The sequence below is a fragment of the Emydura macquarii genome, unplaced genomic scaffold (assembly GCF_026122565.2).
Source record: "Emydura macquarii macquarii isolate MOO-44397 ecotype Brisbane River unplaced genomic scaffold, CSIRO-AGI_Emac_v2 contig_1627, whole genome shotgun sequence".
Classification (NCBI taxonomy): domain Eukaryota; kingdom Metazoa; phylum Chordata; order Testudines; family Chelidae; genus Emydura; species Emydura macquarii.
Window position 1 is genome coordinate 131,380 of NW_027131764.1, and position 20,438 is coordinate 151,817.

General features: G+C 44.9%; 1 protein-coding gene across 1 annotated transcript; it reads right to left on the reverse strand.

Annotated features, from left to right (window-relative positions):
• Positions 1 to 13,632: 13,632 nt before the first annotated feature.
• LOC137157917 (olfactory receptor 10A7-like) lies at positions 13,633 to 14,583 on the reverse strand. Its single transcript, XM_067555346.1, has one exon. It carries the CDS (start codon positions 14,581 to 14,583, stop codon positions 13,633 to 13,635), a length of 951 nt encoding a protein of 316 aa, XP_067411447.1.
• Between the last annotated feature and the right edge of the window lie 5,855 nt (positions 14,584 to 20,438).

Below are 20,438 nucleotides of genomic sequence, written 5' to 3' on the forward strand. Positions count from 1 at the left end.
ATCAAATTTAGACTTGTGTGTCTCCAAGACCTCTCTGGAACGGCATCTGTTTTATACTAGTCTCAGTCCATAAATTATTTATACCAAGTAAGTTACATTTGTGCAACACTGAACCCGACACAGTGAATTTACAGTAATGAAAATTGTCTCTCAGAGAGTGAATGTTACACCATAGATTCAAAATGAACATAACACTGTTTCTCCAACTCTCAGCTCACATGTGGGCTAGGCAGTGGAACAACGTAGATTTATCAGTTATCACAATTTGAACAATAAACTAAGTAAGCACATGGGTAGAGCATTTTTAATCAGTGTGCTACAGAAACGGCCTGATTCTCATCACACTTACTCCAGATTTACAGCAGTCGTGCTCCAATCACTTCAGTGCACTCAATCCTGATTTCTTTCTCTTCCTTTCCTCCTCTTTTATGCATCTAATTCTATTTCTGCCCTTCTTAATCTACCCTTTAACCTCTCTTTTCACCCCACACTAACCTTTATAGCCTCTCCCTTCTCCTCACCCCTTCAATCCCAACCCTTTTCCAATCCATCTTTTTTGCCCTTCCCTCTCACTGGTTTCACCAGTGTAAAACTGTGGCAAAGAAGTACAGATCCAAAGCATTTCTCACTCTGTACGACCTCTAGATCATACACGTGAAAGATGACTGGTCTTCTTGGTTGTAAAAAGGAATCTGTATGATTTAGGTCAGTTTTGTTTGTTTGTTTGTTTGTTTGTTTTTGGTCTACATGGAGTTGGATGCACACTGAATTCAAATTGAGTGTCCAACCCTAAAAATCCAGCCATAGGTTAATATAAAATTAAATGCCCCAAAACTTTATTAATATAGAATTAAAGTTGCCCAATGGCTCCTTTTTACCCTTGCAGAACATGGAGAATGGTTAAACTTAAAGCTCTGAAAACCAGGAAATGTCCAATTTACCCTGTGACTTTCTTTCCTTTCATCACACTCAGATCCATTGTTCAGGAACCAGATTACATTGTCCTGTCTTTCAGCTTCCCTCTATTAACTCAATGCTGACTTCCTTGACAATGCTGCATAAGTAAAATCAAGCATGAAGTGGTTTACAGCACTTTAAAATATTGTTCTTCAACCAGAAATCTTGGTATAAGGGAAAAACATCTAAAAGTAGCTCCTGCAAAATGCAAACCAACCTGCGCAAATCAGATCCTCTTGAAACCACCAAGCACAGGTCTCTATCTCCCAACATGGAAGTTTACTCTCAACTTCAGTGACCACTGTATATACCTTAAGTCATCCTGGGACTGTGACAGCAAGCTCCCTGAAAGCCCTCGTGTTTTGACAGAGCCCTAGACTTTGCTGCACATGGGCACTTCAATCTCTTCAGCACATGCCACCTTGGAGATCTTTTCTCTTTCCTTCCAAAACCTTTTCCAGAACTGCATCCCCAAAGGGGCAGAGGGTGCCATGCAGTAGCTGAGGCAAAGGATGGATGGCTGATTTTGGATGATCAGAGCTATAGTTTGACTCTCCAGGTGTCTGCATATTAGAAGAATGAGAAGGTTTTGTACAATGCTGTGTTTAGAGGGCTGTGCTTCAGGAACTCCTCGCTCAAATGACTACAAGTTTTGACCACTAACACTACAGAGCACCTAGACAAGGCACAAAGAAATTGAAGCCAATCTGAGTGGATGTGCTGATTTTTGATAACTTATTAAAGCTGACATTTAAAAATAAAGGGAGGCTCAACCTTATTTGTAACAAAGTTGGCACTTGGCTATAATGGATATATTAACAGACTCCAAATTGTCTTTGTTGAACTATAACTACTTAGGACATGGCTATCCTTTCTCTTAAACTGAAGTAAATCTGGAGTAATTTCTGTGAGGTCACGGGTGGTACATCCATTTAAACACAATGTAAATGAGATCAGAATACAGCAATTCATATGCCAGTTTCAGAATATTAATTTCCCTGGGGTTAATTTCTGTCTTCACACTCAGTGTGCGATGAGAATCAGGACTTGAAACATTAAAGCCGTAAGAAAGACCAGGCTCCATATGATGTCTAGGGTCTTGGTATACATAAAACGTTTGTTTTGAGCACTGACCCAGAACATTTCTGCCTCTGATAAATTAAAATCTAAATACCCCTGTTCCTGGCTTGAATGATACCATTCTTTCCCTTTTGCAAGCACACCGTGAAATTTAGGTAAATTGGGAACCAGCGTTTCTTGGAGATAAAACTGAAATTGAACGGATTAACCCATTTAATCTCTGGTTCACTGTTTCCATATCGGTAAAATAAGAATAAAATCTCTCTGTCTCACTATCTGCAAAGCTGACATTTTAATAGGACTATAAAATCTGTCAAGAAAGAAAGAAAATGCTCTCTCACCCTCTGAAACCAGGAGTTCTACCTTGCTTGGTTCCAGATCCATAGGAGTTGGATGGGTTGTGGAGTATTTGAGGTTTCTTTTGAGACCTAGCGGGTTTGGAACAATCCCAAAGACTCTGTGAAGTTGCCCAGCATTTTTTCCTTTGATACCAAAAACTGCTTCGTGCCCAGTCCCTATATGGCCATACATGGGAGCCGGAGCCAGTGAGAATTCCCCGCTAACTGGGTCTTTGCTCTGCTTGTTGGGGGAGTGCAAGGTCTCTTTGCATCAACTGCTAGTATCTCCTGGGAGCAAATGGAGGAGGAGTAGGTGAGACCCGGTATGGAGTAGAAGGAGTGTCATTTCCTGTGTGTCAGCTAAAAAAAGGACAGTAATGAGAAGAAGTGGGCACAGCTACTCCTGGGGTGATAAAATGACAAAACCCAGGCAATGTGGGCTGAAAATTTCTGGGGAAAATGGTTTGAGGGCATATTTCCATCTGAAAAATGGGGATTATGCCATTAGCATCCTTTGAAAAGTGCATTGGCCATCCGTGAGATATCGATGGAGCTGATTATCATTAAGCTTGTTGGAGCTGACTGTATTTTATTATCATGCTAGTGTGTTTTCTACCTAGGTGATATTTAGCCCATAGCATCGAAGTTTGGGGGCAGTGCTTTCCAACGGCTAGTGTCTGAGTTGGAGTCAAGCATGTTCAGATTTATTCCTGACCCTACTAACTCATTCACTGAGTGACTTTACACAAGTCACTTCCCTTCTTTGTGTCTCAAATTCCCTATCTGTACCATGAGGATAATGATAGTTATTCACTTTGGAGAAGTGCTTTAGGATCCTTTGAAAGAAAACGGTAGAGTATAGAAATGTTAAGTTAAAATAATGCAATGGTGTATTTGAAATCTCTCTAGGTAGTTATGTACCCCCAGCTACTTCCATGGCAAAATCTTACTCTATCTGCAATGGATTTAGACTGTCAGTATCCCTATTCGGTAGTACAGGTTTGCTTGGAACTGCTAGCATGAGTTAGGTATACTCACATGAGTATAAAGGTATATCTACACTACAGCGGCATGGCTGTGGCACTGCAGATCTATCTGCAGCACCATGGTGCAGCCACTTCTTACACTGATGGGAGGGGTTTCCCATCAGTGTAGTTACTCCATCTCTTCAGGAGGCAGTAGCTAAATTGATGAATGAATTCTTCCATCAACCTAGCTGCCTGTACCTATAGGGTTAGGACAACCTGACCATGGCACTCAGGGCATGACATTTTTCACAGCCTTTAGCGACATTGCTCAGTTGATCTAATTTTTTAGTGTAGACCAGGCCTGAATTTGCACGGAATTACTTGGTTGAATTAGGAAAATAGACAAGAGTAAAATCCTACATGAGATTCCTCTTATGAGCAAGGAATACCAACGTGAGTAGAGGTTTGCATGGGAATACTCACATGGATGAAAGCTTGAAGGAGACTAGAGGCAAAAGTAAAGTGAGTGAATTTGCGCATAGTTCATTTTTTAACAGGACTGCAAGCATAACTGAGGCATACTCACGCAAGTACTGATTTGTGAGGGACTGCAAGCACAAGTTAGGGATGTTCACGTGAGCAAAGGTGTGCATGAGTAAGGAATATAGTAATAATGGTTTGCACCGGACCATAAATATGAATCAGAATTTACATGGGTAAAGGTTTCTATTAATGAGGAATATCTACATGAGTAAATGTTTGTTTGAGTAATGCTCCTCACATGAGTTATGGTTTGCTTGGGAATGACGGGGCTACTCTCGAGTTAGGAATTCTCACATGAATAAAGGTTTTCATGCAACTTTTTGCAGCAGTAAAGGGTACTCATATTGGTTCATTTTCTCCTGGATTTACTTGCTCAAGCAAGGAATGCTCACATGAAGAACGGTGCCTGGGATTGCACTCATGACTCATGAATATTCACATAGGTAAAAGATTGCGTGGGCCTTCTCACGTGAATTAGGAACACACAGATATATATATAATGATCGGCACGGGACAACTAGGTTGAGTTCAGGGCACTCAGATAATTAAGAACTTCTCCATCGCTATTCACAGGAGTCAAAGTTTTTGTGACTGATGACAACACAAGTCTGTTGTGTTGTATCACAAGCACAAAGTTGATCACATGTATCCAATTTCCTGAAATCCCTAAGGAACAGGATCCTTTGGTCCTTTCTGAAACCAAACCCCTATTGAACTTGAAGTGAGCTAGGGGGTTCCAGGGAGGATGGAGTTAGGCTGTTCTCAATGGTAGCAGATGACAGAACAAGGAACAATGGTCTCAAGTTGCAGTGGGAGAGGTCTAGGTTGGTTATTAGGAAAATGTTTTTTTCTAGGAGGGTGGTGAAGCACTGGAATGGGTTACCTAGGGAGGTGATGGAATCTCCATCTTTAGAGGTGTTTAAGGTGAGGCTTGACAAAGCCCTGTCTGGGATGGTTTAGCTGAGGTTAGTCCTGCTTTGAGCAGGGGGTTGGACTAGATGACCTCCTGAGGTCCCTTCCAACTCTAATCGTCCATGATTCTATGAAAGAATAGTAATAACAACAGCAACTGAGATGGCAGATTGGAGTGGGTAGGGCAGTAGCTTGGGGAGTCTCACAATGTGGGTTCTCCCCCTTCCCAAAGTGACAGCTGATGAGAAATGTTGGGCAAGTGGCTCGAGGTCTCATGCCTCAGTTTCCCAGTCTGTGAAATAGGAATAAGGACACTGACCTGTGTTTGTAAAGTGCATAGAGCTCTATGAATGAAATGTGCTATACAGAAGCTGGATGCCAGGATCTTGGTTTTATAAATAGAGAAACTGAGGCACAAAGAGGGGATGTGATTGTCCAAGGTCATCCAGTAAGACAAGATAAACGAAGGAGTGATTCTTCTTTTGCTTACACTGGGGTAAATCAGGACTCATGCTTTGCTCAGCTGGTATATACAGGGCATAGCTCCATTGACTTCAATGAAATTACTCTAGTTTACACCAGATGAGGATTTGACCCAAGTTTTCCTGCCCTCAGCTGAGTGCAACACTGAGTTCTGAGTAACAATCTGGGAACTGGGCTGAAAGTCAGGACACCTGGGTTCTGTTCCCGATGGCCACTGACCCTTTGTGTGACATACACCAAATCATTTCCCGTCTGTGCCTGTTTCCCCATCTATAACATGCAGATATTGACATGGGGGAAGGGCCAGGTTTTTAAATATATTTACATGCCAAAGAAAGCAGACAGGAACTCAGTGGGATCCTCAAAGGCACCGTGGTGCCCAGCCCCCATTAAACATAATGGGAGTTAGGCACTGAGGGTCAGATTTTTAAAGGTAATTAGGCACTTGACTCTCTTGATTTCAATGGGCCCTGAGTGGCTAAATACCTTTAACAGCCGACCTGTGGAACTCCTCGCCATGGCCAAGAGCATCACTAGGTTAAAAACACACCTAGATAAATCGGATGGGTCCATCGAGGGTCATTAGCCAAGATGATCAGGGACACACCCTCATGCTCAACGCGACCCTAAACCACTGACTGCCAGAAGCCAGGAGGGAAAGGCAGGGATGAATCACTCCATAATTGCCATGTTCTGGACGCTTCTCTGAAGCTCTGGTACAGACCACTGTCAGAGACAGGATACTGGGCTCCATGGACCATCGGTCTGACCCCACACGGCACCTCTTGTGTTCTCGTGTTGACTTAAGACAGCCACATCCTATTTTCAGAAATGACTTCAGGCAGGCTTTTTAAAATATTTTTGTGCCTTTGAAAATCTGACCCTTAAGCACTTAGGATTCTAAGTCCCGCTAACTCTCAGTGAGACTTGCAACCCATTTTCGGTGGTATTTAGACACCTCACATTGCAGATAGGTGCCTGGTCAGATTTTCAAAAGTATCAAGGCCCATAACTGCCATTGAAACCCATGGCAATTTGTCACCTAAAGACGTCTGAAAATGGCACTAGCTGCCTAAATACCTTTAACAATCTTAAAAGCCTAAGCGCCCACCTCACTGTTGAAAATTGGACGTGGGCTCCTAAACCACTTAGGCACTGTTTAAAATTTAACCAGCGCCCTTTGTAAATTTAAGTGCTCTGAGATTCACCTATGAATATGGTTTTATAAGAACAATTAAGCTGAATGGTCCCTGCTTGTCTAGAGGCAGGGTGGGCTAGTAGCTATGATGCTAAACTAAGACTCAGCAGCAGAGCTGAAAATAGAAACTAGGTCTTCTAATGTCCTGGCTGACCTTGGCCAGTTCACTTCACCTCACCAGGACTCAATTTCTCCATATGTAGGGCAAGGCTAATGATACTCATCTCCCTTGTAAAGTACTTTGTGATCAGTGGATGAAAAGTGCTATAAAAAACCACAGGGATTCTTATTAAAATGGCCTGTATATATGAGTTATTTCAGAACAAATGAAAAGTTGACTGCCCGGAGGCTCCTATTTTACCCTACTAAAAGAACAGGATAGGCCTTGGGGCCTGGTTTCCAAATGTGCCGCTATCCTTTTTTGGTAGGACCCCCTCCAAATCCCTGCCCACACGATAATTCCCTCGTTAGGTTGATGACCTGGCTCCTGAGCTGATGACCTAGTAGATTCTAAACATGGTTTGTGCCTGCATGTTAGGATTCTTAAGGAGCCTAACGGGGTTAGGAACCCAACTCCCACTGGTGTTCAATAGGAGAAAAGCTCCTGGCTCTTCTGCCCTTTTGGAAAATCCCAGCTGAACTTTTCAAAGGTGACACGTGATTTTGGATGCCCTCCTGGAGCCACCTTGTAGGGGCCTGATCCACAGAACGACCTGAGCGACCCGCCACTCTGACGCTCAGACCCCTTTTTGGGTGTCTCACCATGGGCTCCCAATAAGTGCTGCTGGCTAAGATGCAGGCTGGCCAGTGCTTCTCCTTCACTAGGTGAGCTGTCACCCTGATTTTCTGCAGTGGAGAAAGCATCCCCTAACCTAGCCGGTGTCACTAATTTGTCCCATCTTCCTTCCCCCCAGCTCTCTGTACTAGGATAGCTAACAGAGGTTAGGCCCATGTGCTGATCTGTCAGCATGTCCTCTGGCACTCTCCCCCGGCCTCAGGCATCATGGGAGAGCTGCCCAGGTTTTCCCAGAATACGCTGGTACACACACCTCCCCTGAATAAATACAGTGGCGATGGCTGAAGTGTGGACGCAGAGTGGCTAGGGTTACCGCACAGTGGAAGGACAGCTGCACACTGGCTAAGCCTACACAGGACTGTTTAATTAGTGTTAATTGTGATGTCCCTTTAGAGTGGGATTTTCCAAGTGGCCTAAGGAAGTTACGCACCTGATGTCATTAAAAAACAATGGGGGCCAGACACTGAACTCCCTCCAGCTCGCTTAGAAAAGCCAATTGTCTTTCCATTGTGAACAAGTCTATTATATTATTCATTGTATATTATAAAGACAATTATTTATTGTCTTTCCATTGTGAACGAGTGTGAGACCCGACAATTCATCTCACATCAGAGACGGTACAAACGTCACTCTGCATCGCTGCTGCCCTGTCTGTTCAAACCACAAATTAGCTTTCTCCAGAGTCACTCAGCCTCAGAGAATATAACTTTAGCTTTGCAGTCAGCTTGCAACTGGGATCATCGCACTGGAAAAATGATCCGTATCTATGCACCTTAGGTATGTCCAAGGTGCCCATCACCTTGGTATCTAAGCAGCTTGATAGCTCCCTGGTCTAGTGCCCATATGGACTTTTATTATCATCATGTTATTGATCTGTTATTTGTATTGATTTATCATAGAATCATAGAATATTAGAGTTGGAAGGGACCTCAGGAGGTCATCTAGTCCAACTCCCTGATCAAAGCAGGACTAACCTCAGCTATATCATCCCAGCCAGGGCTTTGTCAAGCCTCAGCTTAAAAACCTCTAAGGATGGAGATTCCATCACCTCCCTAGGTAACCCATTCCAGTGCTTCACCACCCTCCTAGTGAAAAACTTTTTCCTAATGTCCAACCTAGACCTCCCGCCCTGCAACTTGAGACTGTTGCTCCTTGTTCTGTCATCTGCCACCACCAACAACATCCTAGCCCCATCCTCCCTGGAACCCCCTTTCAGGTAGTTAAAGGCCGCTATCAAATCCCCCCTCATTCTTCTCTTTTGCAGACTAAACAAGCCCAGTTCCCTCAGCCTCTCCTCATAAGTCTTGTGCTCCAGCCCCCTAATCATTTTTGTTGCCCTCCGCTAGACTCTCTCCAACTTGTCCACATCCTTTTTGTAGTGGGGGGCCCAAAACTGGACACAATATTCTAAATGCGGCCTCACCAATGCCGAATGCTTCACAATTAAGCTCTGCGGATCAGCTACCAACAAATGGCAGTTAAGATTATAGCAACTCAATGAAACCTTGCGGAATTCACCAAACAGGAGGAACAAAGCTTTCTGGGTTGGCAGCTGGAGTAAATTGGCATCGCCTCATGCAAATCAATGGAGCTTTCACCAGCGGAGGCTCTGGCCCCATCACATGCAGCAGAGTTGGTGGATGACTTCATTCTCACGAGACGAATTTCCCCAATGCTCATCCGCACTGGGTCCCAGAGAAGCAAGTGGTGGAAATGTCTTTGGGGCAAAGGCTAGGGACAAAACAAATGTTAACTCCAAAGTGCATCGAGGGGAATCCAGCCAGTTCTGTGTAAACATCATAGGGCCAGATCTGTTCCGGGAGCAAGTCCTCTCTGGGCAGTGAGATTACGCCCTGGATGAGTTTGGCTCCTGTGCTGTTAGAACAGTTAAGAGCTGCCCGGCTCAGGAAATGGGATACAGATTGTGTTTATGTCCATATCCCACCGGTTAAAATCTGCCCCCTCAGGTGCTAGTGACCAGTTCTGGGTGCGCACTGAGGGCCAGCTAACGAACCCCTTGGTCACATTAGTGAATGTTCACCCACATGAATAGTCCCTCTGAAGTCGAGGGAGGTACTAGGGGCCTTTTTGTTGGACTGATTCAGTCTTTTGTCTCTTCTTTGCACCTTTCCCCATCACTGCTTGTTGTTGTCGGTTACCGCGACACTCTATGAACTGCCACTCCCTTCTCACCACCGAACTCACAATGAGGGTCAGTTCATAGGTCGATTATTGCAGACCTATTGGGACTCCTGCCCTTGGCGGGATTTCAGAACACAGTTAAGTGCTGAGCATCCTTTGAAATCAGTGAGTTTTAGGAGCCTTGGTGCTTTAGACAAACCCACTAGGCACCTAAATACCTTTAATAATCTGTCCTTAAGTTCCCCTGCCACAGCTGAAAACACTTCACAAATAACCAGCGTAACTAAAGTGCAGTTCAGGAAGTGCAGGGCTCCTCAGCAGCTCTAACTGTGCCGGCGCTGGGTCCAGCACTGGGCAGGTTCTCTGGGAGAAGGGCAGAACTGAGGCCTAAAATCATTGTTGTCCAGTTTCCTCCCATGACTTTCATGGCACACGCACAGAGATGTGTGTCTAGCCCTACATACACACTTCTGTCCTTGGACAGTATTAACTTATTGCACAACAGAGGACACTTAATTTGTGGAGATCAAAGGTAAAATTTCCACTGACTTAAAGGACTGGATCCTTTGATTTCAGTGGGATTTGGACATCTAATGCCTTTAGCCTTCTTTGACACTGATCGTCAATGTGCGAACCCCTAAAACTAAGTGCAGCAGCAGCAAATCTCAGCTCCGTGTTACCCACGTCATCTCACCAGCTCTCTCAGTACCGCAGGGAAGAGGATGCCGCTCTTAAGACTACAATCTTCAGTTCTTAATGCATAACAGCCTGTTGCACTGAAAGTCAAAGGGTCTTTGGAGCCTAAATCATTTTTGAAATTTGCTTGTACTTTTCAAAATGTGACCTTAGATCAAGGCCTCCTCGTCAGACGTTCCTGAAAAGAGCAAATGAATTTTGTTGCTCAGATAAAATGCAGGTGCAACAAGGTGCTTTACACATCGTGGTGGGGATTTTAAAAGCGGGGTAATGTATACAAGTAGCACCCAGCGCCCATTGAATTGCTAGCAAGCTGAGGTTACAAAGGGCAAATGGTTTCTTCACATACCCCAGAAAAGTTTCAGGGATCTTCAGTGCCCGGCAATTATAGGAACGAGATAATCTTGTACCAGAACTAGAGGCCCCCACGTTGGTCTGTTGGACTGTATGATAATCATCAGAACTTCTTGATTACTCTCCACTACAGGGTTGGTTAGATATTCACACTAACCAGTTCAGGGTCCTGTCTGGGCACAGTGAATGTGATCATTTCATTTCTGTGTATTACAGCAAGTTCTGTAACTTGACTCAAAACCTGTGCTTTTTCAGCATGACATTTGTGACCTACTGTTCCCTTCTTCCCCTGAAGGAAAGGTTCGTTCTAGCTTTTACGGAAGAATACAAATATCCACTTAGTTCTGAATGCAAAACAAACTAGAAGATTGTTAGTCCCAGTCCTCTGGTAGCATCATTTGTTCTCTAGCCATGTAATGAAGTCTTAGTCCTTTATCATCCATGGGGATAATGTCATTTCGCCAAAGCTTTTGTTTTCATAATGCCCAATATTGAATATTTGGGTCTCCTATAATTGCATTTTTAAAAGCGGGAGGGGGAGGGGGGGTTTGTTTTTTTCAATTCCTCCCTGGCAAACATATTGCAGATAGGGATGCAATCCCATTGCTTAACTCCTTGAAAGAGACAGATCTAAACTGAAAATGGGCTATAACCCCGGGATGGAGCTGAATCGTTACTCTGTGGCTTTCATTTTTAATTCTCAGTTAATCGACTATTAATCACTTAGTTTTTTGTTACTGAAATCGTGGTTTAATATTTATTACTGTCCATTTGTCATTCCTGTGGTCAGCTGCCACCTAGAGATTGTTAGGAGGGACACACAAAATCCTGGCCACATTAACTTTCTCTTCCCCATAGTGCCCGTTCTACACCCTAATCACACCTTTACCAGACTTCACTCTCCATTATCCACCATACCCCCGGTGGCAGCTTAGATACACCCAAGCGTCCAGCTGTGGGTTATCCACACCAGCCTCTTCTTCCATCAGTCGGCCCTTTTTGATTTGGCAGATTATCAGCACTCCATGTTAATGCAAAAGCCCCTTTCCTTGGATTATCGGAGTTCATTTCAAAGCCAGGAATGTCCTGACATATTTCCACAGGGGCTCACTTGTTGGGCGAGGTCTCCACCCAGATTTTGCACAAGTATCACTATTCTGGTTAGTGGTGTGAGGCTGTTGTGTCAGTACAACCTCTAGTGCAACCACAGTTTCCCAATGTGGAGGTCTCTAGCATTGATCTGGTTATTGCCATGCCCGTGTGCAAATAAATTATATCGATATAAGTGCCTTTACATCACTATAATTGCATCCATTCGCTGTGGATGAGTGGGACCTGCGTGGCACCTCCTGAAGGCCTCAGAGTAGCCTAAAATTCAGCCCCTCACCTCAGTTGCCCTTCTTTGTGCTCCAATAAACCACAGACAGACTTTCTCCAGTGCAAATCACAACAGCCCTCCCATTGGTTTCATACATTAACTTCAAGTTCAGAACTAAACCCAGAAGTCTTACCTGCAGCTGCAATCACCCCAAACTGCCCTCTGGTCAGAATCCTTCCTGCCATAACAGGCTACCCCCAGCTCTCCCAGGCTGGAGCAATTCACCCAGTCGAAGGGTTTTCCCTCACTCACTCCCTGAAATTTCACTTCAGCTTTCTGAGCTTGCCTCTGACTCTAGCCCCTTCTAGCTCTTTATTGCAAATTGCCAGGATAGCTAAAGTGGTGTAACGTCTACATGTAGACAAACCTTTACATCTTGATTTCTCACCCCAGACACGAAGGGGACAGACAATGGGAGATCTGACAACAAAGACGACAGAAAGAGACGTTTTTAGCTTCATTTAGTTTTTATTGATCTAGGCTTTTGGTAACAGACACAGAGTTATTGGCGTCTCCCAGAAAATGGCAAAACCTGAGAAGGAGCTGGTGGAAAACATCCCCTGGCAGTGGGGGGAATTCTCAGGATACTGGTTTGGCTATAAATGTACAGGCTGGGTTTTCCAATAAGAGATGATGTTAGGCACCTAAATCCCACAGCCAGTGAATGGGAGTTGTGCACCTAACACCCTTAGGTGCCATTGTCAATGACTAATGGACACGGTCGAGCAGACATTTCTCGGGACTAAGACTCTGGACGGTTGGTTTCTAGGCTATTCTCTGCCACTCGCCCACTCAGCTACTCCTGGCAGGTAACTGCACCTCGCTCTGCCTTAGTTTCCCCAGCTGTAACACGAGGATGAGGATGTGGGCCTAGGGCTGGAGTCACAAAGATTCTGCTTTAGGCACCTGAACCCCAGAATCTGGCCTCCCAGGATTCACAAAACCCTGCTCAGCGGCCTGCGACCCTGTAGGTGCCTAACTTTTTGCAGCAAAAGGGCCACAGCCCCTGTGTTTCTGCCTCTAGCCATGCACTCCGCGGCCTCACACCGGGCAGATGGGCACCGAGGCCGCAGATGGATGCAGGGACCTGGGGCAGGGAGACATTCCCCACCCTGACTCACCTGCAGGGCCCAATCCAGCAGGTGAAGTGCCCAGATGCTTTTGAAAAATCCCACTGGGAATCCAAGGATCTTGAGAATCTGGCCCTATGTCACTGCTGAGAATGGGCCAGTAATAGGTCTGTGCTGGGCCTTAAGGGACAGGTTAGATGGTTTCCTTTAGATTCCTGTCCCTTTGGAAAGAAATCTGTGGATGAAATACACTACAAAAATCAAATGTTAATTGCACAATTTCCTAACTCTGGAGTCCCAATCTGACTTTGCCACCATCTATTTGTATAATGTAGGCATCATAGATTTATGTATGTGTTTGTGTATCTAAGTCTCTCTCCTTACAGGGACCAGATGTCCAGCTGAGTCTCTTTTGCTTGCACCATTTCACTGAGCACAATTCCTTATTATTGGCTGAACTCTGAACAGCCACTAGTTCAAATCTCCCACCAACCCAGTAACACCCAGCTGTGGCATCTGATAAAGGCCCTAACAAGAACGGGTCACAGGTTCCAAGAGGTCTGTCCATCTCCACTTCTTCCCCTGCTGTGACTCTAAGAGCATGAAAGAGAGTCAATAAGCGAGTTGAAAGAGCCTTAGATTAAAGCAGACATCGATTCAGGCCCAAAACCAGCCTCTGGCATATCTATTTTATTTCAAGCTAAGGCACCTGGTCTGCTACCATTGTCCTAACATGAATTTCCTGCAAGCTTTCCTCAGGGCCCCCTTCACCTCTTTGTTTCTCAGGGTGTAGATGAGGGGATTGACCAGGGGAGTCAAGACAGTGTAGACGATAGAGAGAACTTTCTTGAAGTCCCCCAGCATGTGGGCTGTGGGGAACATGTAGACAAGAAGCAGAGTTCCATAATAAATGGACACCACGATGAGATGGGAGGAGCAGGTGGAAAAGGCCTTTTGCCTCCCGGTGGTGGAAGGGATTCTCAGGATGGTGGTGATGATGCGGATGTAGGATATTACGGTCAGTAGGAATGGGACCAGTGAGAATATAAAGCAGAGTATGAAGGCCAATATTTCCATGAGTTGAGGATCATTGCAAGAGAGTTTTACAAGGGGGATAAAATCGCAAAAGAAATGGTCAATGCTATTGGGGCCACAGAAATTTAACTGTGATATTGACACTGTTGCTATGCTACTAGCTAGGAAGCCACCTACCCAAGAGTCAACTGTGAGATGGAGGCAAGATCTACCACTCATACGGGCTGTATAGTGAAGTGGTTTGACTATGGCTAAATACCGATCATAAGACATCACTGATAGGAGCAGGCATTCTGTAGACAGCATAGAACAAAAGAAATAATATTGGGTGATGCACCCACTAAATGAGATGGTTCTGTCCCCACTCAGGAGACTGGCCAGCATCCTTGGCAGGACCGTGGAGGTGTAGCATGTCTCCAAGCAGGACAAGTTCCCCAGGAAGAAGTACATGGGGGTGTGAAGATGCTGATCGGTCACAACTAGCACCATGATGAGGATGTTCCCAGCCATGGTTGCAATGTAGATCACTAGAAACAGCAGGAAGAGAAGGATTTGCAGTTCAGGAAGGGTCCCAAATCCCTGGAGAATGAATTCTGTGATGGATGTTTGATTTCCCTGTTGTGGGGCCTCCATGGGATATGTCTATGGGAAAGAAATTCACTCTGTGACATAAAAAACTATATTTATTTTATAATATGTCAGCTTTGTTTTCATTGTCTACCTCTGCTGGCTACCAGAACAATTGTCGCGTGAATTATGGAGACCATGGGAGGGGAAATGCCATCTCTTGATCTCTGGAACAGATTTCCTATCTGGGCAGAGTACAGGTTCCATAAAACAATAGTTTCTCTGCAGACACGAGTTGTAACTTGACAGTGGGCACCAACGCATTCAAAGCCTACATAATGGGTTACCTAGGGAGGTGGTGGAATCTCCATCTTTAGAGGTTTTTAAGCTGAGGGTTGACAAAGCCCTGGCTGGGATGATATAGCTGAGGTTAGTCCTGCTTTGAGCAGGGGGTTGGACTAGATGACCTCCTGAGGTCCCTTCCAACTCTAATATTCTATGATTCTATGGGGCTTGGGTACAAGAGTACACAAACACCAAGATTGGTTCAAATTGTCACACCTTTCACATTCTGGTGCATTAAAACAGAACCATGTCCTGTATAGATTAGAGTTCCCCTGGTGAAATGGGTCAGGATTTTATATTTTACTGCAAGCCTCAATAGAGAAACAAACCAAGCAACTAAGACTCAGATATGCAATGGTTGAGAAGCCAACTCTAAGTGAACTACAGTGGACATGGGCCACCTAATTCTATTAAACCCATTTGAAAATTTGTATCTGATAAAAACCTGTCCTTCCCTAGGACAATATTTTCTTGTCCTGTGTGTGACACTCTACATAGAGATTCAGCCTTCACTAAAAATAAACAAAAACTAAAACTCCAGGTAGAAAGCACCCTTATGGTTAGAAACGTATCCTGTTTTGCAAGAAAAAATTCAGTTTGAAATTTGAATGAACTGTGCTATTTTCATATAATGAAAATGGTGTGTAACAGAAATTTCCATTTCATCCACAATTCCATGATTTCAAATGTTGGTTTTCATTCCCAATTTGACCTTTTAAAATTTATTTATCTATTTTAATTTTATTTATAGGTTATTTTTATTTTATGTTGCACTGAATTTTATAGTTACATTTCTATTAATTTAATTGCATAGAACCATACACAATAACTCTTTTCCTAAACAACATTTTGTAGACATTGTTATGTTCCCATGGAACATTTTTATCTCAATCTAAAAAACTGGAGCCTTCTTTGAAACTAAGAGCTCAGCTCGGCAGGATTTGATTTCAATCTAAAGACATCAGTAAACGTTGATATCAGCTGAAACACCGAAACCACCAACAAAAAATATCAGTAATAGTCAGCGTTAGTGCAGCCTCTCCCTGCACCTTTTGCCTGCAGGGATGGTGTCACCAGCTTCGCTACCGTGAAGGCAGTAAAAATTAAAATAGTTTATCATTGAAAACCTTCCATAATCAATATTAGTTGTCAAATTGCAGCCCCAATTCAGCCAAGCCTCCTCATAGCCAATGTCTCCTTCCTTCACACTCAGCAATGCAGCAAATATCAGCTCTGCTTTACCCACATCATCTCCCTGACCCTCTCAAAATTACTGGTGTGAGTTTCAGGCCATATTTTCAAGGCCTGGTAGGTACCTAAAAAGGTGCAAGGATGCCTGAGTAGGGTCAGAGACTAATGCCCATCAATTTCAAATCCCAGCTGGTGTGTCAGTGTCTTTAGAAGCTGAAATATCTCCATCCGTCTGTCTCTCTGTGTGCCAATCCCCCATCTGTAAAGCAGGGAGAACAGCCCCACCCCGGGGTGCTGGCAGGATAGACCCATGCAAGACAGTGATGGAGCCAGATAAGAAGCTAGGATAGCAGTGACCTGGCAGGTGTTGTCTTTTTCCAAATTCAGTCATTTTGCTTTGTGTTGGGAGTTTGAGAGAGATCATTGCCCCATTGCCCTTGGATTGCCATGGGATAAGTTACCTGACACACTGACATTGCAAAAAACCCTCTAGCTGCAGGAGCAGAGAGGAAAAGGCTGATGTACCTCTAAGGTGGGACTGCCAGCAGCTGGAGTCTCTGTTGTCACCTCCTCACTCAGCCGTTCAGGGCTCCGGGATCCAGGCTACTCCGTGCATCTTCTCTCCCCACCGGATTCACGTATGTCCAAGTAAATAGAACGAGAACCCAGAAAAGCTGCCCTGTCTGATAACGTGACCCATCCCTCATACCCTCAGTGAAATGGGGAACATCTTTTCTGGTTCGTTTTATAGCCTTCTGTGGTACGGTGCAGTCTCCTGAGACACGTCTGCTGTGCGGAACGTAACAGGCAAGGGAAAGCTGGGATTTACTTGACAGTTTTGCAAAAATGAACCAGAGTCAAACTTCTAGTCTGAAAGGGAAAGGCCTGGAGAGGGAAGCAGCTTCTAGTCTTGAAACAAATCTCTCTCTGTATTGGTTGCATGCCACAGTGTCTGGAAAGAACTAATGCACCAAGATTTTACAGCTGAGAGTTTCAGAGTTGCCTAAGTGATTTAGACACTGAATTCCCATCCAATTCCCATAGAGTGTTTGGAAACCTCAGCAGAGTTTGCCGATCTTACATTTTCTCCCACTAAACCTCCTCTTGCTCTCCCTGGCAAGCACATGTGTACCCGTTCTCCAGTCCATAAGGTCACTCACTCACTCCAGGTAAGTCTAAGTGATTTAGGAGCCTAAGCCCCATTTTCAAAAGTGACATCATCACTTAAGCTTAGGGGCCTGGATCTCACTGAGCAGCAAGGGGACTTAGGCTCCTCTGTCACTTTTGGAGTCTGCATCAGGTATTTTGACAATGTTACCCTTGGCTCAGCGCCTCCTGCGTAGTCATTTCTGAGAAGGGACAGTGCAGGCTGCTCCTTAGATCAAATGCAGATGCAACAAGGTGCTTTCCACATTTGGGTTGGGATTGTCAAAGTGGGGTAATGCACACCATAAATACTCAACTGTGATGACATTTCTATGAGACTTTGGCACCTAACTCCCTTAGGTTTCCTGGAAAGGCCCAGCCCATGGAGGATGGAGACCTGAGATGATAAAATACAAATTTCTTGCCACATCCCAGGAAAGTTTCAGGGTCACGTGGATCTTCAGTGCCACAGCGATTATACAATTTAAATCATCTTGTACCAGAACCATAGGCCTCGGCTCGGTCTGTCTGAGAGTTGAGAATCAACGGAACAGTACTGACTCCATTCCGTAAAGGACAGTGTTACACTTTCTCACTAACCAATTCACGGTCTGATTTAGGTACAGTCAATACCATCATTTCAGTTGTGTGTATTGCAAATTGTCTCCAAAACTGTCCTTTCAAAGCATGGAGGATTTGACCTACTGTCACTTTGTGCTCTGAAGGAAAGGTTTGTTCCAGCCTGTACAGAAGAATACAGATACCGAATTATTTCTGAACACAAAACTATCAAGAAGATTGTTCTTCCCAGTCCTCTCCTAGCATGAGTGGCTCCCATAGCATGTAATAAGGTCTTATTCCAATTTATCACCAGTGTGAAGAATTTTGTGTCACCAAAGCTTTGTTGTTCATAAGGCTTTGTTTTTTAATTGATCTCTGGCAAAAGTGTTGCAGACAGGGATGAAATCGCATTGCTCAACTCGGACGGATACATGTCTAATCTGAAAATTGCCTACAACACAGAGACAGAGCTGAACCTTACCATAGCATGGCTTACATTTTGAACTCCAAGTGTATTGAGTCTTACTCACTTAAGGAATAGTTGTAACTGAAATCACAAAATTAATAATTATTACTGTCTATTTGCTACTCCCTGTGATCAGCTGCCAGCTAGAGACCCTAAGGAAGGATACATGAAACATTGGCCACATTAAACTTTGCCTTCCCTAATGCCCATTATACAGTACAGCCACCATCCCCATTCCTGATGATTTGTTGACCCGGCTGCCCCTTCGCCCCAGGGGCAGTCTGGCCTGTGCAGCTGGCATTGTGCAAAAACAAAAAGTATACAGCTGGGAAAAAACAAACCGAAAATCATCATTGTGGGATGTATTAGTAGCATCATTGTGAGCAAATCACGGGCAGCAATTGTTTCACTCACACCGAGCTGACAGGCCTCAGCTGCGGTCGTGTGTCCAGTTCGGGGTGGCACTTTGAGGAAAGACATGGACGAATTGGAGAAAGTCCAGAGGAAAGCAACACAAACGATTAAAGATCCAGAAAACAGAAGCTATGTGGGGAGATTGAAATATCTGGGTTTGTTTAGTCTGGAGAAGAGGAGACTAAGGCAGGACATAAAATCATAGAAGATTAAGGTTAGAAAGGATCTCAGGAGGTCATCTAGTCCAACCCCCTGCTCACAGCAGGACCGACCCCCATTCAGTCATCCCAGCTAGGGTTTTGTCAAGCCAGGCCTTGAAAAATTGTAAGGATGGAGATTCCACCACCTCCCTAGGTAACCCATTCCAGTGCTTCACAACCCTGCTAGTGACAAACATTTTCCTAATATCCAACCTAGACCTCCCCCACTGCAATTTGAGACCATTGCTCCTTGTTCTGGCATCTACTACCATTGAGAACAGTCTAGCTCCATCCTCCCTGGAACCCCCCTTCAGGAAGTTAAAGGCTGCTGTCAAATCCCCCCTCATTCTTCTCTTTTGCAGACTAAACAAGCCTCGTTCCCCCAGCCTCTTACAAGTCTTGAGCTCCAGCCCCCTAATCATTTTTGTTGTCCTCTGCTTGACTCTTTCTAGTTTGTTCACATCCTTCCTGTAGTAGGGGGCCCAAAACTGGACACAGAATTCAAAATGAGGCCTTAACAGTGCCGAATAGAGGGGAATAATCACTTCCCTCGATCTGCTGGCAATGCTCCTACTAATGCAGCCCAATATGCTATTAGCCTTCTTGGCAACCAGGGCACACTGCTGACTCATATCCAGCTTCTTATCCACTGTTACCCCCAGGTCCTTTTCTGCTGAACTGCTGCCTAGCCCGTCAGTCCCCAGTCTGTAGCAGTGCATGGGATTCTTCCATCTTCACTGATTGTTTTCAGGTGACACTAAGTTGGGGGGAGTGGTAGAGATGCAGGAGGGCAGGGACAGGGTTAGGGTGACCTAGAAATTGTGAAAGTGACCTAGACATGATAAAAGGCTCCAACAGCATAGAAGGTTGTTACAAGGAGGAGGGTGAAAAGCTGTTCTCCTTCACCTCTGAGGACAGGACAGGAAGCAATGGGTTTAAACTTGCAGCAAAGGAGGTTTAGGTTGGACATGAGGAGAAGATTCCTGACTGTCAGGGTAGTTATGCACTGAAATAAATTTCCGAGGGAGGCTGGGGAATCTTTGTTATTGGAGGATTATAAGAACAGGTGAGACAAACTCCTCTCAGGGATGGTCTAGTTATCACTTAGTCCTGCCTTGAGTGCAGGGTATGGACTAGCTTCACCTCCTGAGGTCTGTGCCAGGCCTCCCTGCATCCTCTAGAACGGATACAGATGACCAATCTATCGCTTGTTCCGCTTCCCCCGGGGGAATCCATCGCTAGCCTGCCAGAAGCACCTTCACCTCAGTACAATTGCATCCACTTGGGGCACTCACAGGAGCCCCTCACCTCAGTTTCCCTCCTTCATTCCCCATATAACAGAGGAATCCCCCCCGTCAAAAGATTTTCCCTGCAGGAGCCTCTCTCATGGCTGCCAAGTATAACTTCAGCCTCCTGAGTTTGCCTCTTTCGCTAGCCACATCTGCCCTGGATTGGAAAGTGCCCGATTCCCCTCAGCTGTGGCTCCTTCTCTGATCGGAGGCGGAATGGCCGCAGTCTCTCCGGCCCAAGAGCGGGCGGCCCTGTCACAGGCAGGAGTAGCCGGTACAGTTAAAGGGGTGGAACATTGATGTGCAGAC